The following is a 19,866-nucleotide window of genomic DNA, read 5'->3' on the forward strand; positions in this document are numbered from 1 at the left end:
TTCAATGTTGAATGTCTTTTATAAGAAATAGGATCCTAGATAAGTTCCCTTCAGATCGTATGGGGCTGGTGGGAATTCTGCCAAGGGTCACATAAGAGGCAGGACCGTGACATCCTCTTTATGATCACCCTTGTGCCTAGCCTTAAAGGAGTATCAGCAAATGTTGGTTGACTTCATAGATTAAAAGGCTCATTTTTCCCATCTACAAAAAGTATGAAACATCCTCCTCCTCCCTTTCCTAGGAGGCCAGAAAGCTGAACGAGAGATTAAATACTCAGTTAAAACAATTTAGGTGGTTAGTGTATCTTTTCCCTCTCCTTCAAAAAGATATTAACATTTCCATTTTAGTAGCTGTAATGTTTAGAATATACATACATTTTACTTGAAAGCTGCCTCATAGTCTATTTTGGTTTTGGATTTTTTTTTTTTTTTCGTTTTTCTTGAGACAGTTTCGCTCTTGTCTCCCAGGCTGGAGTGCAATGGTGCAATCTCAACTCACTGCAACCTCCACCTCCCAGGTTCAAGCAATTCTCCTGCCTCAGGCTCCCAAGTAACTGGGATTACAGGCGCCCGCCACCACGCCCAGCTAATTTTTGTATTTTTAGTACAGACAGGGTTTCACCATGTTGGTCAGGCTGGGTCTTGAAGTCCTGACCTCAGATGGTCCATCTGCCTTGGCCTCCCAAAGTGCTGAGATAACAGGTGTGAGCCACCGCTCCCGGCCTCATAGTCTATTTTAGAAGTTGACAGGCTATAAATAACAAGTAGACAAATTAATGAAGAACATCTGTCTTTCTGCCTATCCCGAAACACGTTGATCAGTGGGGGGTCGAGGGAAGGGTAGGAGTATGGAGAAGAGACCCGCGGAGAAGAGGGGAGAATCTACAACGGATAATGTTGTAGATATTTACAACATTTACTCAATGGTAGGCATTTTTATCCTCGTTTTACTAGTTGGAGAATTATATCATGCAGGTTTATACAATTAACAAGTGGGGGAGCCAGGAGAGAACCCATTCACTCTTTAGTTCATTCATTCATTCATTCAGTCAACACATCTTTGGGTGTCTTCTAAATGCCAGGCACTATTCTAACCCCTAAGGATACTTCAGTAAACAAAACAGTCCCAAATTCTTCCCCTATGGAGCTTTCTCGGCGAAGGCGGGATTGGTTAGGAGCTGACAATCGGCAGCAGACGATTGTAAATGACCGGACCTTTTCTCTATTCTCCTGCCCAGCCCCCGGCCCGGCCTCCGCCTCCGGCCCTGCTCCAGCCCCGCCAGCGGCCCAGGACCCGCCCCTGGCTCCGGCCCCGCCCCCGGCTCCGCCCCCGACCCCGCGCCGGCGGCGGCGCGGCGCGGCGCCCGCGCTTCCGCAGCGCTCCTCGTAGGCCGGGGCTCGGCGCCCGCACCCGCACTAAAGACGCTTCTTCCTGGCGGGTAGGAATCCCGCCGGCGAGCCGAACAGTTCCCCGAGCGCAGCCCGCGGACCACCACCCGGCCGCACGGGCCGCTTTTGTCCCCCGCCCGCCGCCTCTGTCCGAGAGGCCGCCCGCGAGGCGCATCCCGACCGCGAGCGTCCGGTCCCAGAGCCGGGCGCGGCTGGGGCCCGAGGCTAGCATCTCTCGGGAGCCGCAAGGCGAGAGCTGCAAAGGTAACGCAGCGTGGCGGGGACGCGGGAGCGGAGCGCGTGGCCAGCTGACTGGAGGGAAAACGCCGCCTCCCTGCAGCGGTTCCCGGAATCCCCTCCGGTTCCCTCTCGCTCTCCCCGACTCCTCCTCTTCCTCCTGCCCTCCCTCCGCGTCTTGAGTATACGGCTAGTGCGCCCTTCCTCTCTCCCGGGGCCGCACCTGCGACCCCAGGACCCCTCCCGGGCCCTGTCCTGCGCCCTCCACGCGTCGCCCCTGCTGGGAGTCCGCTTTCGTTGCACCCCTCCGCGTCCCACCCCACCCCACCAAGGATGCCCAGGATACCGGGCACTTGCCACTGCAAGATGTGAGTCATTGCTAAGTTTGAGGGTCACATTCCTCCAGGTCCACCCCGCCTTGCAAAGCCGGCTCACCAGCCGGGTGCTCAGGTTCGGGATCCCCAGCCCGCCCCCTTGAGGTCCCCTGGGATTAGCCCCCCTCGACCTGCGTCAGGGTCACAGACTGCAGCCGGGGCTGGAGCGGCCTACACCCCTCCGGATCCGCTGCGTGGAGGCAGGAGGGGGAAGGGGCGAGGGGACGTGGCCGCGGAGACAGAAGGGTGCACCCTCCCAGGGTCGGAGAGGGGAGATACTGGGAAGATACTCCGCGAATATGGAGAGGCGATCGGCACTTGCATTTCAATCCTGAGCAAATCAATCCGTTACACGCAGTAGCGAGTTGACTACATCAGCCCGTTTATTTGGTTAGCGATGGTTATATTGACTCTGAGTATTCCCACCTCCTTTCTTTTAACATTTTTTTTTTATTTCCTTGTTTTGTTTAGCAAGAGGTCTTAGAAACGAATATAGCATGCTTGGGCGTCGAGTCAGTGGTGAGAAGTGCCGGAGCTGGCTCAGGGAGAGGTGGAGTTTCCCATGTGTGCTCACTGGCCCAGGGGCTAAGTCCCACTGCTTGCCAAGGTTTCTCAGTATCCTGTCCACCCACCCCCTATCCACCTGTGCAAGCTTGAGGGGGTGAGGGGGTAGCAGAGACCCTATCAAAATCTACCCTAAGGAAAATATTCGATAAACTCCCCTAGCAATTAGGGCATAGCTGATAAGGCTTGATCTGTTTGTCGCAGAAAATGACTTGAACTTGTAAGTTCTATTGTTCATAAAGTTGTTTTCCACAATTTTAGATAATCAAAAATGTACATGACTCATTTTTCTTACCTATATTTCCTCTAAAGTTTCTCATGTATTTATTGAAAAGTTAAAGAAAATCTGATTTTGGTTCACATAATTTGACAATGGTGATTTGTCTAAAAGTCATTTCAAAAAGTAGTATGAAAAGGATCATAACCCAAGAGGTACTGTCATAGAAGTGAAACATCTATTAAAATATATATTCCATGGCTCACACTTGCACACTCAAAGCCACATTGGACTCATTTTTTCTGCTACCTTTATAAACCTTCAAACTGTTCAAGAGTCAGTGGTATGTATCATCTTCTGTTATCAATCATCATGTTTTGTTTGGTTTGGTTTGGTTTGGTTTGGTTTTTGACAAAGTCTCGCTCTGTCGCGCAGGCTGGAGTGCAGTGGCACGATCTTGGCTCACTGCAACCTCCCCCTCCTGGGTTCAAGCGATTCTTCTGCCTCAGCCTCTTGAGTAGCTGAGATTACAGGCGTGTGCTACTACGCCTGGCTAATTGTATTTTTAGTAGAGACGGGATTTCCACTATGTTACCCAGCCTGGTCTGGAACTTGTGACCTCAAATGATCCACCTGCTTTGGACTCCCAAAGTGCTAGTATTACAGGCTCAATCATCACGTTTTATCAAAGCTAAAACCCAAACTAAAATGCCATTGCTTATAAGATGCACTTTCATTTTATGTAATGAAGTAAGAAAAAACACTGTCAATCATGCTATGCCATGCCACCAGAATGAAAGCATTCTGATTTCAGAAATTCTCAAATGTTAAAAGAAAATGTGCATTTTATAATTTGTGAAATATTAGTGAGTTAGAGCAGAGCTTGATGGCACTGGCCCTGAGGGTCCTTCTTCTTCCTTTGGAAGAATGAAACTGGGGGCTATGCAATTCAGGGAAGAATAAAGGAAAAACAGGTAATTGGCAGAGGAGGTTGGCTGACTTAGAGGTATGGAAAAGACAAAACAAAGGAGGGAAAAAGAGAGGTATGTATGATGGGGAGGAGTTCAGAGCCACCGAAAATTTTCTCTGGCCCCAACAGGAAAACGAGTTACCCCACAAGCCAGGGTTTTATCATCTGGTACGTGGAGATATCCATCAGCATTGTCATTGGTTTTCATTTGTTTGTTTTTAATTCTCAAGTTTAAAAAAAAAATTAAAATTTAAATGTGTCTCAACCACCAGAAACTATAGTGAGATTTCTCTGTGATAAATAGGAAAGAAGGAAACTGATCCAGTCCTTGTTAAAAAAAAAAAAAAAAAGAGGAAACTGAATCACAACATACTTTGCTTTTTTCTTTTCTCACTAAGGAACAGTGGGCCCTTTATGCTGGGTGAAGGTGAGTGAGATGGGGGAAGGTTCACTGGGCACCAACCTTCTGGGCTAGAGAAATTGCCCAGGCTTTACAGAACAAGCTGGAATCAGATAAAGTTGTGGAAAGGAAGTCAAGGTTTCACTCTGCCATATCAGTAGGAGGTACTAAAGCCAAACTAGTAGCAGCAAAGTGAACAGAAATGGTAAGGGGGAAAAATAGGAAAGGAAAGAACAACGTGGATGGCGAGACGTCTTACTAAAAACAAAGAATTACGCTTGGAACAGAAGAAATTCTTTACCATTGCCTTACACTGTGCAACAACTTGATAAAAATATAAATCCAATAAAACAAACTCAAAGATGAGAAAATTGTAAATTGGAGATGAAAAGGGAGATTGCAGACCTAAAGGAAAATTGAAGACCGTAAAAACATAGTGACAGAATAAATAAGTCAGGAGAAAGAACAGAAGCAATACTGCTGAAAATAAAAGTATTTTAATAGAAGAAAGCCCAGTAAGGAAGCCCAGTGAATTCAACTGAAAAGGGACAAAGATTAAGAAGAAAGAAGCTATTATGAAAGACAAAATACAATCAAGAATTGGGAACACTGAAGTCCAAGATGTAGAGAAGTCAACAAATGGGACAGAAAATTCAAATAAAAATAAGTCCAAAGAAAGCTTATTGAGATGAAGAAAAAATGGTCTGTAGGCCAAAGGAACATGTCATGTTCCAGAAAATGTCATGTGGGAATACGGAAGCACTAAGATATCTTAAACTATTTAAATTCAAAGAAAAAGAATTATTTAGGAATCTAAGAAGAAAAAGTAAAGGAGGGAAAAACAAAATCAAGCTCGCCTCAGACTTCAGTGCAGCACTAAATGCCAGACTATGATGGTTGTTAGGGAACAGTTCCAAGGGAAAGAAACTTTTCCGAGGGGCATATTTTTTTTCCGGAAGAACAAAGGGAATTCAGCACCCATGAACCGTTTTTGGAAAAACAAAAACTTGCTGAGTAATAAAATCCAGGAAATAGCAGATTAAGAGATAAAATAAAGAACTTAAGAGTAGAGAATGGTAAAAAGACTTGGTGAGTATTTATTCTATTTAAATATAGAAGTAATACATCTGTAGAAATTGTGGGTAGGATAGAATGCGATTGTTATTAATCTAGACAGAAATATACAGCCAAAAAAAAAAAGAAGTCAGAGAGGAAGATGGAAGGAAACATGAGAATACCAATATTCTCTTCTTTCAAAGAATGGAATAGTAAATATGGTATAAAATTAAAAGATGCTATGTGAATATATAATACTGCAACTTTTAATATCTTTCATAAGTTTTATTTAAAACCTTAGAGGGATATCATAGGAAATTATACTTTCTTATGGACAAAAAAATTTAAATTTTAACAACTCCTTTGACTTTATTTTAGTCTTTTCCCAAGTAACATTAAACAGAAACACTGTGTGTGTGTGTGTGTGTGTGTGTGTGTGTGTGTGTGTGTGTGTGTGTGTGTGTTTATGCATAGAAAGATCTGTGGGATTATGTTCGCCTAATGTTAATGATAGTAATAGTTTTTACAGAAGAAAAAAGAAAGATGTTTCAAAAATAAGCTAGAATCAAATATGCCAAGATGTTAACAATTGTTGATGCTGGATGGTAGGAATAAGGATGAGTGTTACTTTCTTATTTGTACTTTTTCATATTTTTCTAATTTCCAGAAAAAGATATGTAATTGTTTTTGTCTAACATTTCTGAATCCACTTCATTCATTATTCATTGCCTCCTTGACAATGTGCATCAGTCTATGTCAGACAGAAGGAAAGACACAGCCATACTTTACCAGGAGACTATGAGGCAGCGAGTTCCTGGAGGGTTGTTTGTCTGTCTAGGAGGAGTTGGAATTCAAATAATCGCTTCACTCAATCCATCCATTTTATCTGGGCCTTGAAAATTGGCAGGGTTTGTCTGGTCTCAGGGTGAATAGCAGGTAGAGCTCTTCTTTCAGAATGGAGAAGGCCAGAGTGTCACAGGGTGAACCTGTGACAAAATTGGGGTTCAGCCTGGGAAGCCACATGAGTTGTTGGCTTCGCACAGGATGGAATTAAAGAGCAAGCTGACAGAATTAAGTGAAAGCAAGTTTATTAAGAAAGTCAAGGAATGAAAGGGTGGCTACTCCATAGGCAGAGCAGCAGCATGGGCTGCTCCACTGAGTATACTTATGGTTATTTCTTGATCATATGCTAAACAAGTGGTGGATTATTCATAAGTTGTCTGCAAAAGGGGTGGGAGTTCTGGAACTGAGGGTTCCTCACTTTTTTCGATGATATAGGGTAACTTCTGCATGTTGCCATGGCATTTGTAAACTGTGGTGGCACTGGTGGGAGTTCCCTTTAGCATGCTAATATATTGTAATTAGCATATAATAAGCAGTGAGGACAGTTTTGTCACCATCTTGGTTTTGGCAGGCTTTGGCCAGCTTCTTTACTGTGTCCTGTCTTATCAGCAGGGTCTTTGTGACCTCCTGTTTTATCACATAACTAAGAATGCCTAACCCCCTGGGAATGCAGCCCAGCAGGTCTCAGCCTCATTTTGCCCAGCTGCTACTCAAGATGGAGTCACTCTGGTTCCAACACCTCTGACAAGAGCAGGGGGTGACCTGTCACCTGGGGCTCAGCAGGACAATAACTCTAGGAAAAACTGGAAAGGCTGATAGCCTTGAATTTAACCTAAGGAGCTTGGTGTATTGTCAGGCAACAGTGAGCTACAGACTGAGCTCACTACATAATTCACAGGGCCCACCCAGAGCCAAATAAAAATGCATGAGAAAGTACCACTAAAGGTACTAAAATATAAAGCCTTTTCTTCCACAGTCTCTCTCTCTCAACACGTAATGTTTTTTTGTTTGCTATTTAATATCATTCTAAGTAAAAAAATAGGCCGGGCATGGTGGCTCACGCCTGTAATCCCAGCACTTTGGGAGGCCAAGTCAGGTGGATCATGAGGTCAGGAGATCGAGACCATCCTGGCTAACACTGTGAAACCCCGTCTCTACTAAAAATACAAAAAATTAGCTGGGTGTGGTGGCGGGCGCCTGTAGTCCCAGCTACTCCGGAGGCTGAGGCAGGAGAATGGAGTGAACTCGGAAGGCGGAGCTTGCAGTGAGCCAAGATTGCGCCACTGCACTCCAGCCTGGGGGACAGAGTGAGACTCTGTCTCAAAAAATAAAATAAAATAAAAAATAAAAATAAAAACTTGAATTATTAGCATGAATATTGCAGTTCTTTATATTATGCAAAACCAGATTTAAATAAGAGCATTTAATTCATATATGGAATTGCCAAGTTATACCATTAGTACTTTACAGCACATCTTGGGAGGTTCCCTTAAACTAGCCAGAAGAAGCAAACTGAAGCCAGACAGAGGAAGATTGCAAAGAGGAAGAGAGGGTCTCCACCAGGCACAGAGCCACCCAAGGGAGCCCTCCCTCAGGCTCAGGGATACCGAGGGAGCCAGAGCAGATTCACACAGGTCCCTGGGGCCCCTCTGCCCTGGTGACTCTAGGATGCATGTACTTGCACCTGACTTCTAGGCATCCCCCTCCTGCTAGCTTCCCCTCGATCCAGCCTGGGGCAGGCTCTGTGGAAGTCAAGCCTTGCATCTCCCTTTCCCAAGCACCTACCATCCTAACCCACAGTGTAGTGGCCACGTCCAAGGGTCTTTACATCTCTGCCTCAGATATGCTAGGTACCTGGGTCAAGAGTGACCCAGAGACTCATCCCTGCCAGACCCAACCTCCAGCCAGTCACCCTCTGACTCCAGTCCATGGGGCGAGGCTGGAGTGCTGGCCCTGACCTCTCCAGCATCTGCACCAGGAGGGCTTCAGCGGAATGTGGTCCCAGTTGATGCCCCATGCCAACAGCAGCAGCAGCAGTTGTTAGGCATAGAGATTGAAGCCAGACAGGGCCTGGGATTCCTCTGCTGGGAGCCTAACCTGCAGGAGATGGGGAAGGATCCAAGTGTGAGCTGGGGCTCCTAGCACAAAACACACATTGAAAGATAAAATGGTTAAGAATTTCAGGATAGCCACAGGAGAACCTCAAGCCAAGTGTAGGATCCTTCTAGCTGCAGGGCCTGGGGGTACTGAGACTAGCCCTGTTGACAGGAGCCATGCTTTAGGAAGACTGATCTATTTGTAGTCAGCAAGAGTTTTAAGGAGCTCCATTTACAATTTAGGCAGGATGCCAAGATGGGATATTATATTTTCCAAGCTAGAAGAATCTGGTAATCAGGCGTATGGTTCCAAGTGAAGTATATGTCACCAGAAAGCAAGGAAGGAGGCCATCCCCTGGCCCAGAGGGGGAGAATGGTGTGTGTGTGTGTGTGTGTGTGTGTGTGTGTGTGTGTGTTTTCTTGGCTGCTGAAGAGACTGAGTGTTCCTGCAGATTTGTAACAAAGATGAAGATGTGCCACCGTTGGAGACAAACGGGGACCAGAGGCCACATGTCAGAGGTCAGGTCAGGTGTTCAAATATAAAGGAGTTGCCCTGGCTGGGCATGGTGGCTCACATCCATAATCCAAGCCCTTTGGGGGGCTGAGGCCGGAGGATCACTTGAGCCCAAGAGTTCAAGACCAGCCTGGACAACATAGCAAAGCCCCATCTCTAAAAAAAAAAATACAAAAATTAGCCAGGTGTAGTGGCAAATGCCTGTAGTCCCAGCTACTTGGGAGGCTGAGGTGGGAGAATCGCTTGAGCCCAGGAGGCAGAGGTTGTAGTGAGCTGAGGTCACACCACTGCACTCCAGCCTGGGTGACAGAGTGAGACCCTGTCTCAAAAAATAAAGAAGTTGCCCTTCTACAATCTGGATGTGGTGGTATCTAGGGGAATGTTCACAACTCGCAACGCCTCTGCTGTGGATTGATTATGGGAGATGACATCACACATCAAGGTATCTCAGCAGATGTTTCTCAATGGGTACAGTATTATGGGATTAGTTCCAGGCAGTCGTGCTTGGATATCTCATGGGTGGTGGAGTCTGTAGCAAGGCTGGAAATTTTGACTTGGAATCACTTGGATTTCTCTAAGAGAATACCCCAGGTTGGACGTGTTACTGTGGCAGCAGAGAAGACTTAAAAATTACATTGTTTTTAGCTTGAACTTCGTCTTGTGAAGTCCTAATTAGGGAAGAGGAGTCAGGCTGGGGGTCTAGGGGAAAGCAAAGAGATAAAGCAGATAAGCCATAGGTCTACCTTGCTTCATGGTCCAGGACATACAAACAAAAAGAAGAAGCAGATAAGCTATAGGTCTGCCTTTCTTTATGGCCCAGGACATACGACCCTCCTGCACACATAACTCACAATCTTCCTGCGTATCATCAAATGCTTCAACTTATCATCAAACATTTCGGCTGACAGAAGAATGCAAGTTAGCTCCCTGCTACCTTGGCGTTGTCAGTCCTCCACATAGCACTCTTCAGCTCAAATTGCATTTTATAAAATCCCCAGCAAGACTTTGTCTCCTGGCAGTCAACTCCTCTCTTACTGACCTGCCCATTGCTCCCCTGCAATGTATTTTCCTACTTTCTCTAATAAATCTGCCTTTCTTGACCTAAACTGTCATGGTAAATTCTTCTTACTCCTGTGTCACCAGCCACAGACATTCGCCACAAGCCATGACAAGTCTGCAATTTCATGGTCTTTTTTTATTTTGATGATATTTCCCCAGTGTTTGGGGGACAGAAGAATGCCCACAATCTATAGGTCTTAGTCACGTGGATGGGGACAGAATATCTGAGAGAGAGAAGGAACAAGATCTACTGGGGCTCCTTAAAATTATTCTTGAAGAATTCCTTTCTCACCTTGGAGTAGGGAAGACTTTCTGATTATGACTCAAAATTTAGAAGCTAAGAAAGAAAATACCTTTAAATCTGAAAACATAAAACTCAAAAACTTCTGGGTGTTTTTTTGGGGGGGGGTTGGTTTTTTTAAACAGCACAAGCAACTCAAAGGGCAAGTGACAAACTGGGGAGAGAATAAAAAGATGTGACTCATATCACAGTTTCCCTTCTACTTAAAAAAAAACTCCTGCAAACCAGTAAGAAAATAGCAACAGCTCAACAGAAAAATTGCCAAGGGCACAAACAGTTAATGAGAAGGAGATGCAAATTGCTCTTAAACCTATGAAAAGATGAAGATGTTCCATCACAAAGAGTAAGAGAAATACAAATTAATATTAATGTGAAAGACAACTTTTCATTTATGAATTTGAGAAAAATCCAAGAACTTGATGATATACCTCTAAGAAGAGACGGTAGGGAAACGAAAATTCTCACACATTGCAGGTGGTTAAGTAAATTGGTATAGCCCCGAGGGTGGTCAGTGTGACAGTTTCTATCCAAATTACAGATGCATAGTTTCATTGCCAGGTCTCTTCTGTCTGCTTCTTCAGACCCACCCTCCCCTCTCCCCACTCTTTAGTTGGCCCAGGACCCTGTCTGGTAAGGATACAACTCCAGGCCCCTTGCCCTATGGCTTCTGGTTGTGTTCAGCCGATGGGGAGCCCCAAATAAGAGAAGGGAGGGACACCGTGAGTGATATTTATCCCTCAGCTTCCTGCCTGCACTGTCCTCTTGGTCTGGCTGTGTCCAGTGGTCTCATGTCATAGCTGCTCATACAGGAGTTTCTCCTTACAAATTGCAATGTTGGCTTCTCTTCCCCCTCCGGCCCAGAGTGATTACAGCCATCAATGTTGTGAGCTACAGGTTCTATACCCTCCCTTCTGCAGGCCCAGAATGGTTACAGCCCTCAATGTTGTGAGCTGCAGGTTCTGTACTCTCCCTCCTGGGGCCCAGAGTGGTCACAGCCCTCAATGTTGTGAGCTACAGGTTCTATACTCTCCTTTCTGCAGGCCCAGAGTGGTGACAGCCCTCAATGTTGTGAGCTACAGCTTTCAATGTTGTGATCTGCAGGTTCTGTACTCTCCCTCCTGGGGCCCAGAGTGGTCACAGCCCTCAATGTTGTGAGCTACAGGTTCTATATTCTCCCTTCTGCAGGCCCAGAGTGGTCACAGCCCTCAATGTTGTGAGCTACAGGTTCTATATTCTCCCTTCTGCAGGCCCAGAGTGGTCACAGCCCTCAATGTTGTGAGCTACAGGTTCTGGAGTCTCCCTTCTGGGCCCCAGAGTGGTCACAGGCCTCAATGTTGTGAGCTGCAGGTTCTATATTCTCCCTTCTGCAGGCCCAGAGTGGTCACAGCCCTCAATGTTGTGAGCTACAGGTTCTATATTCTCCCTTCTGCAGGCCCAGAGTGGTCACAGCCCTCAATGTTGTGAGCTACAGGTTCTGGAGTCTCCCTTCTGGGCCCCAGAGTGGTCACAGGCCTCAATGTTGTGAGCTGCAGATTCTATACTCTCCCTTCTGGTTTGCCTACAGCCCTCTCACACATTTGTAAATATAGTCCTGCAACCCCTAATGATGTCTTGGGCAAAGATGGACCCTTTATATGACGATAGCCCCATAAGATTATACCATATTTCTACTGTACCTTTTCTGTGTCTAAATATGTTCAGATACACAAATGCCACTGTGTTGCAACTGCCTGCAGTATTCAGCACAGTACCATGCTGCACAGATTTATAGCCTAGGAACAATAGTCTATACCATATAACCTAGATGTGTAGTTGGCTATGCTATCTAGGTTTGTCTAAGTATACTCTATGATGTTCATACAACAAAATAGCCTAACAATGAATTTCTCAGAACACAGCACTGTTCACAGTTGCAAAGATATGGAATCAACCTAAGTATCCATCAACAAATGATTGGATAAAGAAAATGTGGCTAGGTGTGGTGCTCACATCTGTAATCCCAGCACTTTGGGAGGCCAAGGCGAGAATCCAGGAGTTTGAGATCAGCCTGGGCAACATAGTGAGACCCTATCTCTACAAAAAAAAGGTTTTTTTAATTAGCCGGTGTGTGATGACACATACCTGTAGTCTCAGCTACTTAGGGGGACAGGTGGGAGGATTGCTTGAGCCTGGGAGGTTGAGGCTGCAGTGAGCCATGATTGCACCACTGCACTCCAGGCTAGGCAACACAGCAAGACCCTGTCTCAAAAAAAAAAAAAAGTTACATATATATACACACAGTATATTCAGCCATAAAAAAGAATGAAATCGTGTTTTTTGCAGCAACATGGATGGAACTGGAGGCCATTATCTTAAGAGAAACAACTCAGAAACAGTCAATACCACATGTTCTTATAAGTGGGAGCTATTAATAAAAAATGTGCACACGTTGACATATATATAATATGGAATAATAGTCATTACTGACTGAGAAGGGTGGATTGGGTGTGGGGAGTTAAGGAATGAGAAATTACTTAATGGGTATAATGTATACTATTCAGGTGATGGATACACTAAAAGCCCAAATTTCACCACTATACAATATATCTATCTAACAAAACTGCACTTGTACCCCTTAAATTTATTTTTTTAAAAAGCGTCTATCCTAATTTGAATGAGCTGTTTCCTGCCAGAACCCTAACTGATATGTCCTTTGTCTAGCAATTCTACTTCTGGAAATTTTCCCACACTTAAACTGGCACATGTGCAAAATGAAAGAGATTTCCTTGCAGAAGAGACTGGAAATAATTCAAATGTCTATAGTAGGGGTACTAATTATATAAATAATGGTGTGTCTATAGAGTAGAACTGTATCCAGCTATTTAAAAAACAAGGATAGAAAGATCTTCCAAACATATTTTTAAGTGGAAAAAGCAGGGTGGAACAGGGACTATACATGCTATCTCTTGTCTAAAAGATGGGGAAATTAGGAATATGTATTTGTTTTTGCTTATACATGAAGATACTCTGAAGGATTCACAAAAGAAAAAGAAGTTTTCTAAAGGGAGCAAGACTTTTCACAATTTTTTTTTTGAATGCTTAAAATTGTTGAACCCAACGACTGTTGCCTGTTCAAAAGTTAAATTTAAAATTCCTCCCAGACTAGGTAGGGGATTGGGCCCAGAAGCTGAGACCAGGCTCACTTGAATAAATGGGGTAAATGACTAGGAATTTTACTATTCCTTACAGGTCTCTCATTATCTTGTCTTTGCTCCCATTTTTATATTTGCAATTTAATTAGACACTTCAGAATTTTGATCACCTAATGTTGATTTCAGATGTAAAAGTCAAGAGAAGACTCTAAAAATAGCAAAGATGCTTTTGAGCCAGAATGCCTTCATCGTCAGATCACTTAATTTGGTTCTCATGGGTAAGTGCTGCTTTTTATCTTAGCTCTTATAGAAGCAAGCTGTGATGCCATCCTCACTGAGAGCACTGGCAGGAAGTCGCAAACTCATTTCCCTGACTAGAGGACCCAGTACCACCCTGCCTAGTGTCAGGAGTTAAGTGGAAAGCAAATAGGAAACCTACACTAGTAGTTTAGATTCAATGTAGATTCCTGTCCTGTTGTTAATTTTAGGAAAACAAATGAGTGACTTAAGGCAATAATAATCAGGACTATCCTCGCCATCATTTGAAGAGTAATTTCTCCTAACACCCTTTCTTCCTCCCCAATCTTTGATAATTGTCTTTTACCTCTAAAGTTGATTAATTAGCAACATGCTTATTCATATTCTGTGAATATTTCTAGGATGGACAATTGCCTCTGAGGACATTCCCTCAGCCAGCCCAAGTATTTAAATAAAAACAAGGAAATTCTTTGATGTTAAAGATCTCGTGTGTGTCCGGGCGCGGTGGCTCGCGCCTGTAATCCCTGCACTTTGGGAGGCCGAGGCAGGTGGATCATGAGGTCAGGAGATTGAGACCATCCTGGCTAACATGGTGAAACCCTGTCTCTACTAAAAAATACAAAAAATTAGGCGGGTGTGGTGGCGGGCACCTGTAGTCCCAGCTACTTGGGAGGCTGAGGCAGGAGAATGGCGTGAACCCAGGAGGCGGAGCTTGCAGTGAGCCGAGATCGAGCCACTGCACTCCAGCCTGACAGAGCAAGACTCTGTCTCAAAAAAAAAAAAAAAAAAAAATCTCGTGTGCGTGTGTGTGTGTGTGTGTGTGTGTGTGTGTTTTGAGGCATAGTTTCACTCTGTTGCCCAGGCTGGAGTGCAGGGTGTGAGCTCAGCTCACTGCAGCCTCCACCTCCTGGGTTCAAGCGATTCTCCTGCCTCAGCCTCCCAAGTAGACGGGATTACAGGCACCTGCCACCACGCCCGGCTAATTTTTGTATTTTTAGTAGAGACAAGGTTTCACCATGTTGGCCATGCTGGTCTCACATTGCTGACCTCAAGTGATCCACCGCCTTGGCCTCCCAAAATGCTGGGGTTACAGGTATGAGCCACTGTGTCCAGCCATTTTTTTTTTTTTTTAGACAGAGTCTCCCTCTGTCACCCAGGCTGGAATGCAGTGAGCGATCTCAGCTCACTGCAGCCTCCGCCTCCTGGGTTCGAGCTATTCTCCTGCCTTAGCCTCCCGAGTAGTTGGGACTACAGGTGTGCACCACCACACCCAGCTAATTTTTTGTATTTTTAGTAGAGACAGGGTTTTGCCGTGTTGGCCAGGCTGATCTCGAATCCTGACCTTGTGTGATCCACCCACCTCGGCCTCCCAAAGTGCTGGGATTACAGACGTGAGCCACGACGCCCGGCCCCAGATATATTTTTAAGTGGAAAAAGCAGGGCAGAACAGGGACCGTACATATTGTTGTTAGTGTCAGCTCCCAAATGGATCTTATTTTAGCTCAGATCACAGTCCTTGCACCATGTGCTGCTGGCACCAATGTAGAGTAAAAACCATCTATGTCGGCATTTTTTTGGCACAAGAAAAGTCTCAATCTGATACCAATAAATGTGTGTTAAAGAATGCCAGACTTAGAGTAATCATTGCAAGTTGAGCCCAGATAAAACTATTGCCTCTCTAATGTGTTTTCTTCCTTCTAGTGTATATCAGCCTCGTGTTTGGTATTTCACATGATTCGCCTGGTAAGAGATGTTTTTTGGCTTCACTAAATTTTGTATAAGAGTGAAAGTGTTGGGGCAACCATTCAGAGGTATAAAATGTGGGAGATTTGATTTCTGATTGTACATCTGTTGCCTGTTTTATTGGGATTCTTTCTCTGTAAAAGGAGCTAAAATGAGCTAACTCTGGTTTTTTGAGAGATACAAAACTAGTCTAAGAAATGAACACTAGAGATCATTTTTAAACTTCTTTAAAGAATATTCAAACTCTTAATAATCTCACTAATAAAAGAATGAGGAGACACAGACTGCCAAATAAAAAATGGCCCAGAAATATTTACTCTTTAATTTACATTCTTCCACCCTGATGATTCCAGACAAAGGACAATAATTTTTTTTTAACTAAACTTCTTCCTACGTATATAAATCTGTCCACAAAACTTCACTAAGTATTAAATGTGTGTCCAACCTTGTGCTAAGTGTTGGTTGGGGGTGAAGAGTTGGCAGTTGAGAAACAAAGGCCTGAGTCCTAACCACAGGAAACTTAGGTGATCTTTAAAAATTTAACCATATAAGGCAGAATTTGGCAAGTCTGACTTTAGTGTCTCATTTATCACTGCCACTTCCCACCTACATGACATTGTATAATTCAACTCAGTTTCACAGTCTGTAAAATGAATCTTTTCATAGTGCCTACTTCAGCATTGTTTTGGGGCTTAAATGCTTAGAAAGGGCCAGTCTGGGCTCATGTTATACTCCCCTGCTCTCTGTGATCCAGGGAATAAGTGAGCTGGGGAATCCAGAGGAAGGAAAATTTGCAGTGGGCTGAGCTACTTAAGGAGGACTTCATGGAGGAGCTGGGAGCAGAGTTGAGAGAACGGCTTGGGGAGGGAGAATGGGTAGGGGAGAGTGAAAGGAAGTGCATCATGTGGGCTGGGATGGCCTGGGTTATTTTGGTCCAGTGAACCATGGAGGGACAGTCCAAGGGCATTGGAGAAGCCCTTCTGTCCAGACTCTCCTTACAGAGTGCACAGTTCCTGTTTCCCATGCTTGCCTGCCCTGACAATATGTTGCTCGTTAATTAACTTACTAATTTATTTCCCATGTCCTGTAGACTTCCTGTTTTCAAGATACCAGGGCTCTCTGGAGAGGTTATCTGCCAGAGGTGTGGGTTCTAGATCCCAAGAAATGACTGAACAGTGGCCAGAATACAACTGTGGATTCCAAATTTCAATGCCCTTTTTCTTCTTCTCTTTAGATTACACAGATGAATCTTGCACTTTCAAGATATCATTGCGAAATTTCCGGTCCATCTTATCATGGGAATTAAAAAACCACTCCATTGTACCAACTCACTATACATTGCTGTATACAATCATGAGGTTGGTTTGATATTTCATTTTCTCTTGGTAAACATATTATTGTTCTGTTATATGGGGAGAGGTGATCTTTTCTCTCTCTCTGTCTCTCCCTCTCCCTTTTCCTATCTACCTCTCCTTCTCTCTGCGTTTCTTATTCAGAGCCTTAAAAAGCCAAAGACAAAACACCATCACACATCCATTTTTAATTCAGTTGAATACTTTAATAATCCAAATCTATTTTGACAAAGCTTGTATGTGTCATCAAAGCCAATTTCTACAGGTCAGAACCTCACATACAAAATAATTCTTGTGTATGGGTTAGGCAATGATTTCTCTAATTCAGTCAGTCTGAATGTTTAAAAGTCCTATTATCTGAGGACAGGAATCCAAAAGTCTATTGACCGTATTGATGGTTTACGTTCACTTTTCTTTACTCTGGTGGGACACCAGAAAGCTGCCTGGCCTAGTCTGGGACAGGCCTGGGTCCATAGTCTGGTTTGGTCATTAACCAGATTGACACTTGGCACGGACCTCAGCCCCTAAGCTAATGCCTCTGCTGAGGGGTTGCTGCAAGGATTCATGACATAATGGATGGAGTCCTGCTTGTCTTTTCTCTTCCCACACCTACCAATCACCCTTAGAAGTCATTGCTTTGATCCAGCAGCCCCTTGGAGTGTCCTTTTGTTGGTTATTTCTTTGGCCTAGAGCTGCTGCTGCTACTGCTTATTGACTGAGCCAGTGGGAGACCTCTTGTGAGTTTCTCTTCGGTGCCTGCTAAAAAGTTTTTCTCTGCATTGAGTGGTCACATGTATCATCCAACTAACTGAAGCTTGGTAGATGAGATATCTGCATTGTCCCTGAAATAGCCCAGGTCTGACTTAGGACTGGATCATCTAGTCTTAGCCAGAGAGGGAGGGGGTCTCAGGGAAGGCATTCATAATTGTCCCATAGAGGGAGGGAGATCTGAGGCCTCCACCATGAGGGCCCAAGTTTCATTCATTCATTTACTCATCTGGCAATTTTTTTTTTTTTTTTGAGACGGAGTCTCACTGTGTCACCAAGGCTGGAGTGCACTGGTACGATCTCGGCTCACTGCAAGCTCCACCTCCCGGGTTCACGCCATTCTCCTGCCTCAGCCTCCCAAGTAGCTGGGACTACAGGCGCCCGCCACCACGCCCAGCTAATTTTTTGTATTTTTAGTAGAGACGGGGTTTCACCATGTTAGCCAGGATGGTCTCAATCTCCTGACCTCGTGATCTGCCCGCCTTGGCCTCCCAAAGTGCTGGGATTACAGACGTGAGCCACTGCACCCGGCTCCTCTGGCAAATTTTACTGAGCACCTACTACATGCCAGGGGGTCCAACTGTGAACCAAAGTCCCTGCCCTCCTGGAGCAGACATTATGTAAATGGAGACATCAGTAAACAAAGGTATAATGTGACAGGTGTGGGTAAATGCTACAATCAAGAAAAGAGAGGGATTGAAAGTGCAGGGGTGGGGAGGGCATAAGATGTTCCATTTTCAATAAGATGGTTGGGGAAGATCACTTAATACAATGATGTTTGGGCAGAGCCCTAAAGGAAACAATGAAGTAAGGTGCCCAAAAATAGACTCTCATTACATCAATGCTAACAATTTCCTTTTTCCATTTTTTTCTTTCCAAAGTAAACCAGAAGATTTGAAGGTGGTTAAGAACTGTGCAAATACCACAAGATCATTTTGTGACCTCACAGATGAGTGGAGAAGCACACACGAGGCCTATGTCACCATCCTAGAAGGATTCAGCGGGAACACAACGTTGTTCAGTTGCTCACACAATTTCTGGCTGGCCATAGACAGTGAGTTTTATCTCTGTTTCTCCACGTCGTCCCCATCATCAAGATCTTTATTATTTGCTATTCCATGAAATAGGAGGTCTACAAAGGTGTTTTAGACCTGGGGCTGGGCTCACCTCTTGGCCCTGCCACTTCCTAGCTCTGTAACCGTGGACTGCTTTGCTTCTCTGAGCCTTGGTTTTCTAAATCTGAAAAGTGGAATGATAATTTGTACTTTGCAGATTTGCCCCGTGCCTGTATAAGGCAGTAGGAGCTGCTGTTTTTCGGTTTCACAGCCTGACAGGAAGTCTGGAGCCAGGTTCGGGTGGGCTGGATCTAGCGTTCTCATCTCTCTGGCCCAGGATTTTCTTTCTTTCTTTCTTTCTTTTTTTTTTTTTTTTTTTTTTTGAGATGGAGTTTCACTCTGTCACCTAGGCTAGAGTGCAGTGGTGCGATCTTCGCTCACTGCAACCTCCACCTTCCAAGTTCAAGCGATTCTCCCACCTCAGCCTCCAGAGTAGCTGGGATTACAAGCACACACCACCATACCTGGCTCATTTTTTGTACTTTTAGTAGAAATGTTTCACCATGTTGGCCAGGCTAGTCTCGAACTCCTGACCTCAAGTGATCCACCCGCCTCAGCCTCCCAAGGTGCTGAGGTTACAAGCATGAGCCACCACACCTGGCCCCAGTGTTTTCTTAATACAGCATCTCCACCCCCTCATTATAACCCAATGTTCTTTTGTGTGTGAACACCAAGTGTGCATGCACCTAGTACCCAAAGCTCAGAGGAGAAGACTAGACCCCAAGAACAGGCCTACCCCTTCTTTCTTTCCCTGTGACTCAAGTCAGTTCCCTAACGCACTGTGTTAACAGCCCCAGCTCTGTTACTTTTTCAATTTCCCACTTTACAACGAGTTTCCAAGAGAACCATCTGGTCTCAGCTTCCTGTTGTAGGCTATGCAGGTGTGCACGTGCTCATACATGATTAGCAAAGTGGTAAGGATAACTGAATCCCACTGTGGCAAACAATTCGGATATGACATTTGTTGGATTTGTGTGCATGTTTACGTATGTGTATAAACAGACATCTGTGTGTACACACAGAAAAGAAAGAAAATCAGAATTTATAGTTCATGGTATTTGGGTTGTTAAAGAACGCATATTAAAGTAACAGTGAGATATGTTTCATGACTCAAATGATAAATATGAAAAATACATAAATATCCAGGTTTAGAGGGAATACAAAGAGTGTGCTTTGGCATGGTCCATCTGAAGTAATTGACAGCATGTATTAAAAACCTTAACATGTGCTTACTCTAATCCAGAATTCTTTAGTAATTTGTCCCAAAGAAATTATTAAGGCCAGGCACAGTGGCTCACACCTGTAATCCCAGCACTTTGGGAGGCCGAGACCAGTGTATCACTTGAGCTCAGGAGTTCGAGACCAGCCCGAGCAACATGGGGAAACCCTATGTCTACATTAAAAAAGAAAGAGAGAAAGAAAGAAAGCTGGGGGGGAGGGAGGGAGGGGGAGAGAGAGAGAGAGAAAGAAAGAGAAAAA

The 19,866-nt window shown here is 44.6% G+C and overlaps 1 protein-coding gene across 9 annotated transcripts in view; it reads left to right on the forward strand.

Annotated features, from left to right (window-relative positions):
• The first annotated feature begins 1,308 nt into the window (after positions 1 to 1,308).
• Positions 1,309 to 19,866, forward strand: part of IFNAR2 (interferon alpha and beta receptor subunit 2) — a 36,248-nt gene continuing 17,690 nt past the window's right edge. For 4 of the 9 annotated variants that reach the window (XM_016947181.4, XM_016947176.4, XM_063803525.1 and 1 more), the window contains exons 1-5: positions 1,648 to 1,994; positions 13,338 to 13,429; positions 15,111 to 15,152; positions 16,387 to 16,510; positions 18,154 to 18,326. In XM_016947181.4, the coding sequence (XP_016802670.1) occupies positions 1,960 to 1,994; positions 13,338 to 13,429; positions 15,111 to 15,152; positions 16,387 to 16,510; positions 18,154 to 18,326 (466 nt within the window). In that variant the 5' untranslated portion in view covers positions 1,648 to 1,959. Of the gene's footprint in view, positions 1,995 to 13,337; positions 13,430 to 15,110; positions 15,153 to 16,386; positions 16,511 to 18,153; positions 18,327 to 19,866 lie in introns of all 9 variants that reach the window. The other 5 variants (XR_010154464.1, XM_016947177.4, XM_063803526.1 and 2 more) reach the window with 3 other exon arrangements.

Source organism: Pan troglodytes, chromosome 22 (assembly GCF_028858775.2).
Source record: "Pan troglodytes isolate AG18354 chromosome 22, NHGRI_mPanTro3-v2.0_pri, whole genome shotgun sequence".
Taxonomy (NCBI): domain Eukaryota; kingdom Metazoa; phylum Chordata; class Mammalia; order Primates; family Hominidae; genus Pan; species Pan troglodytes.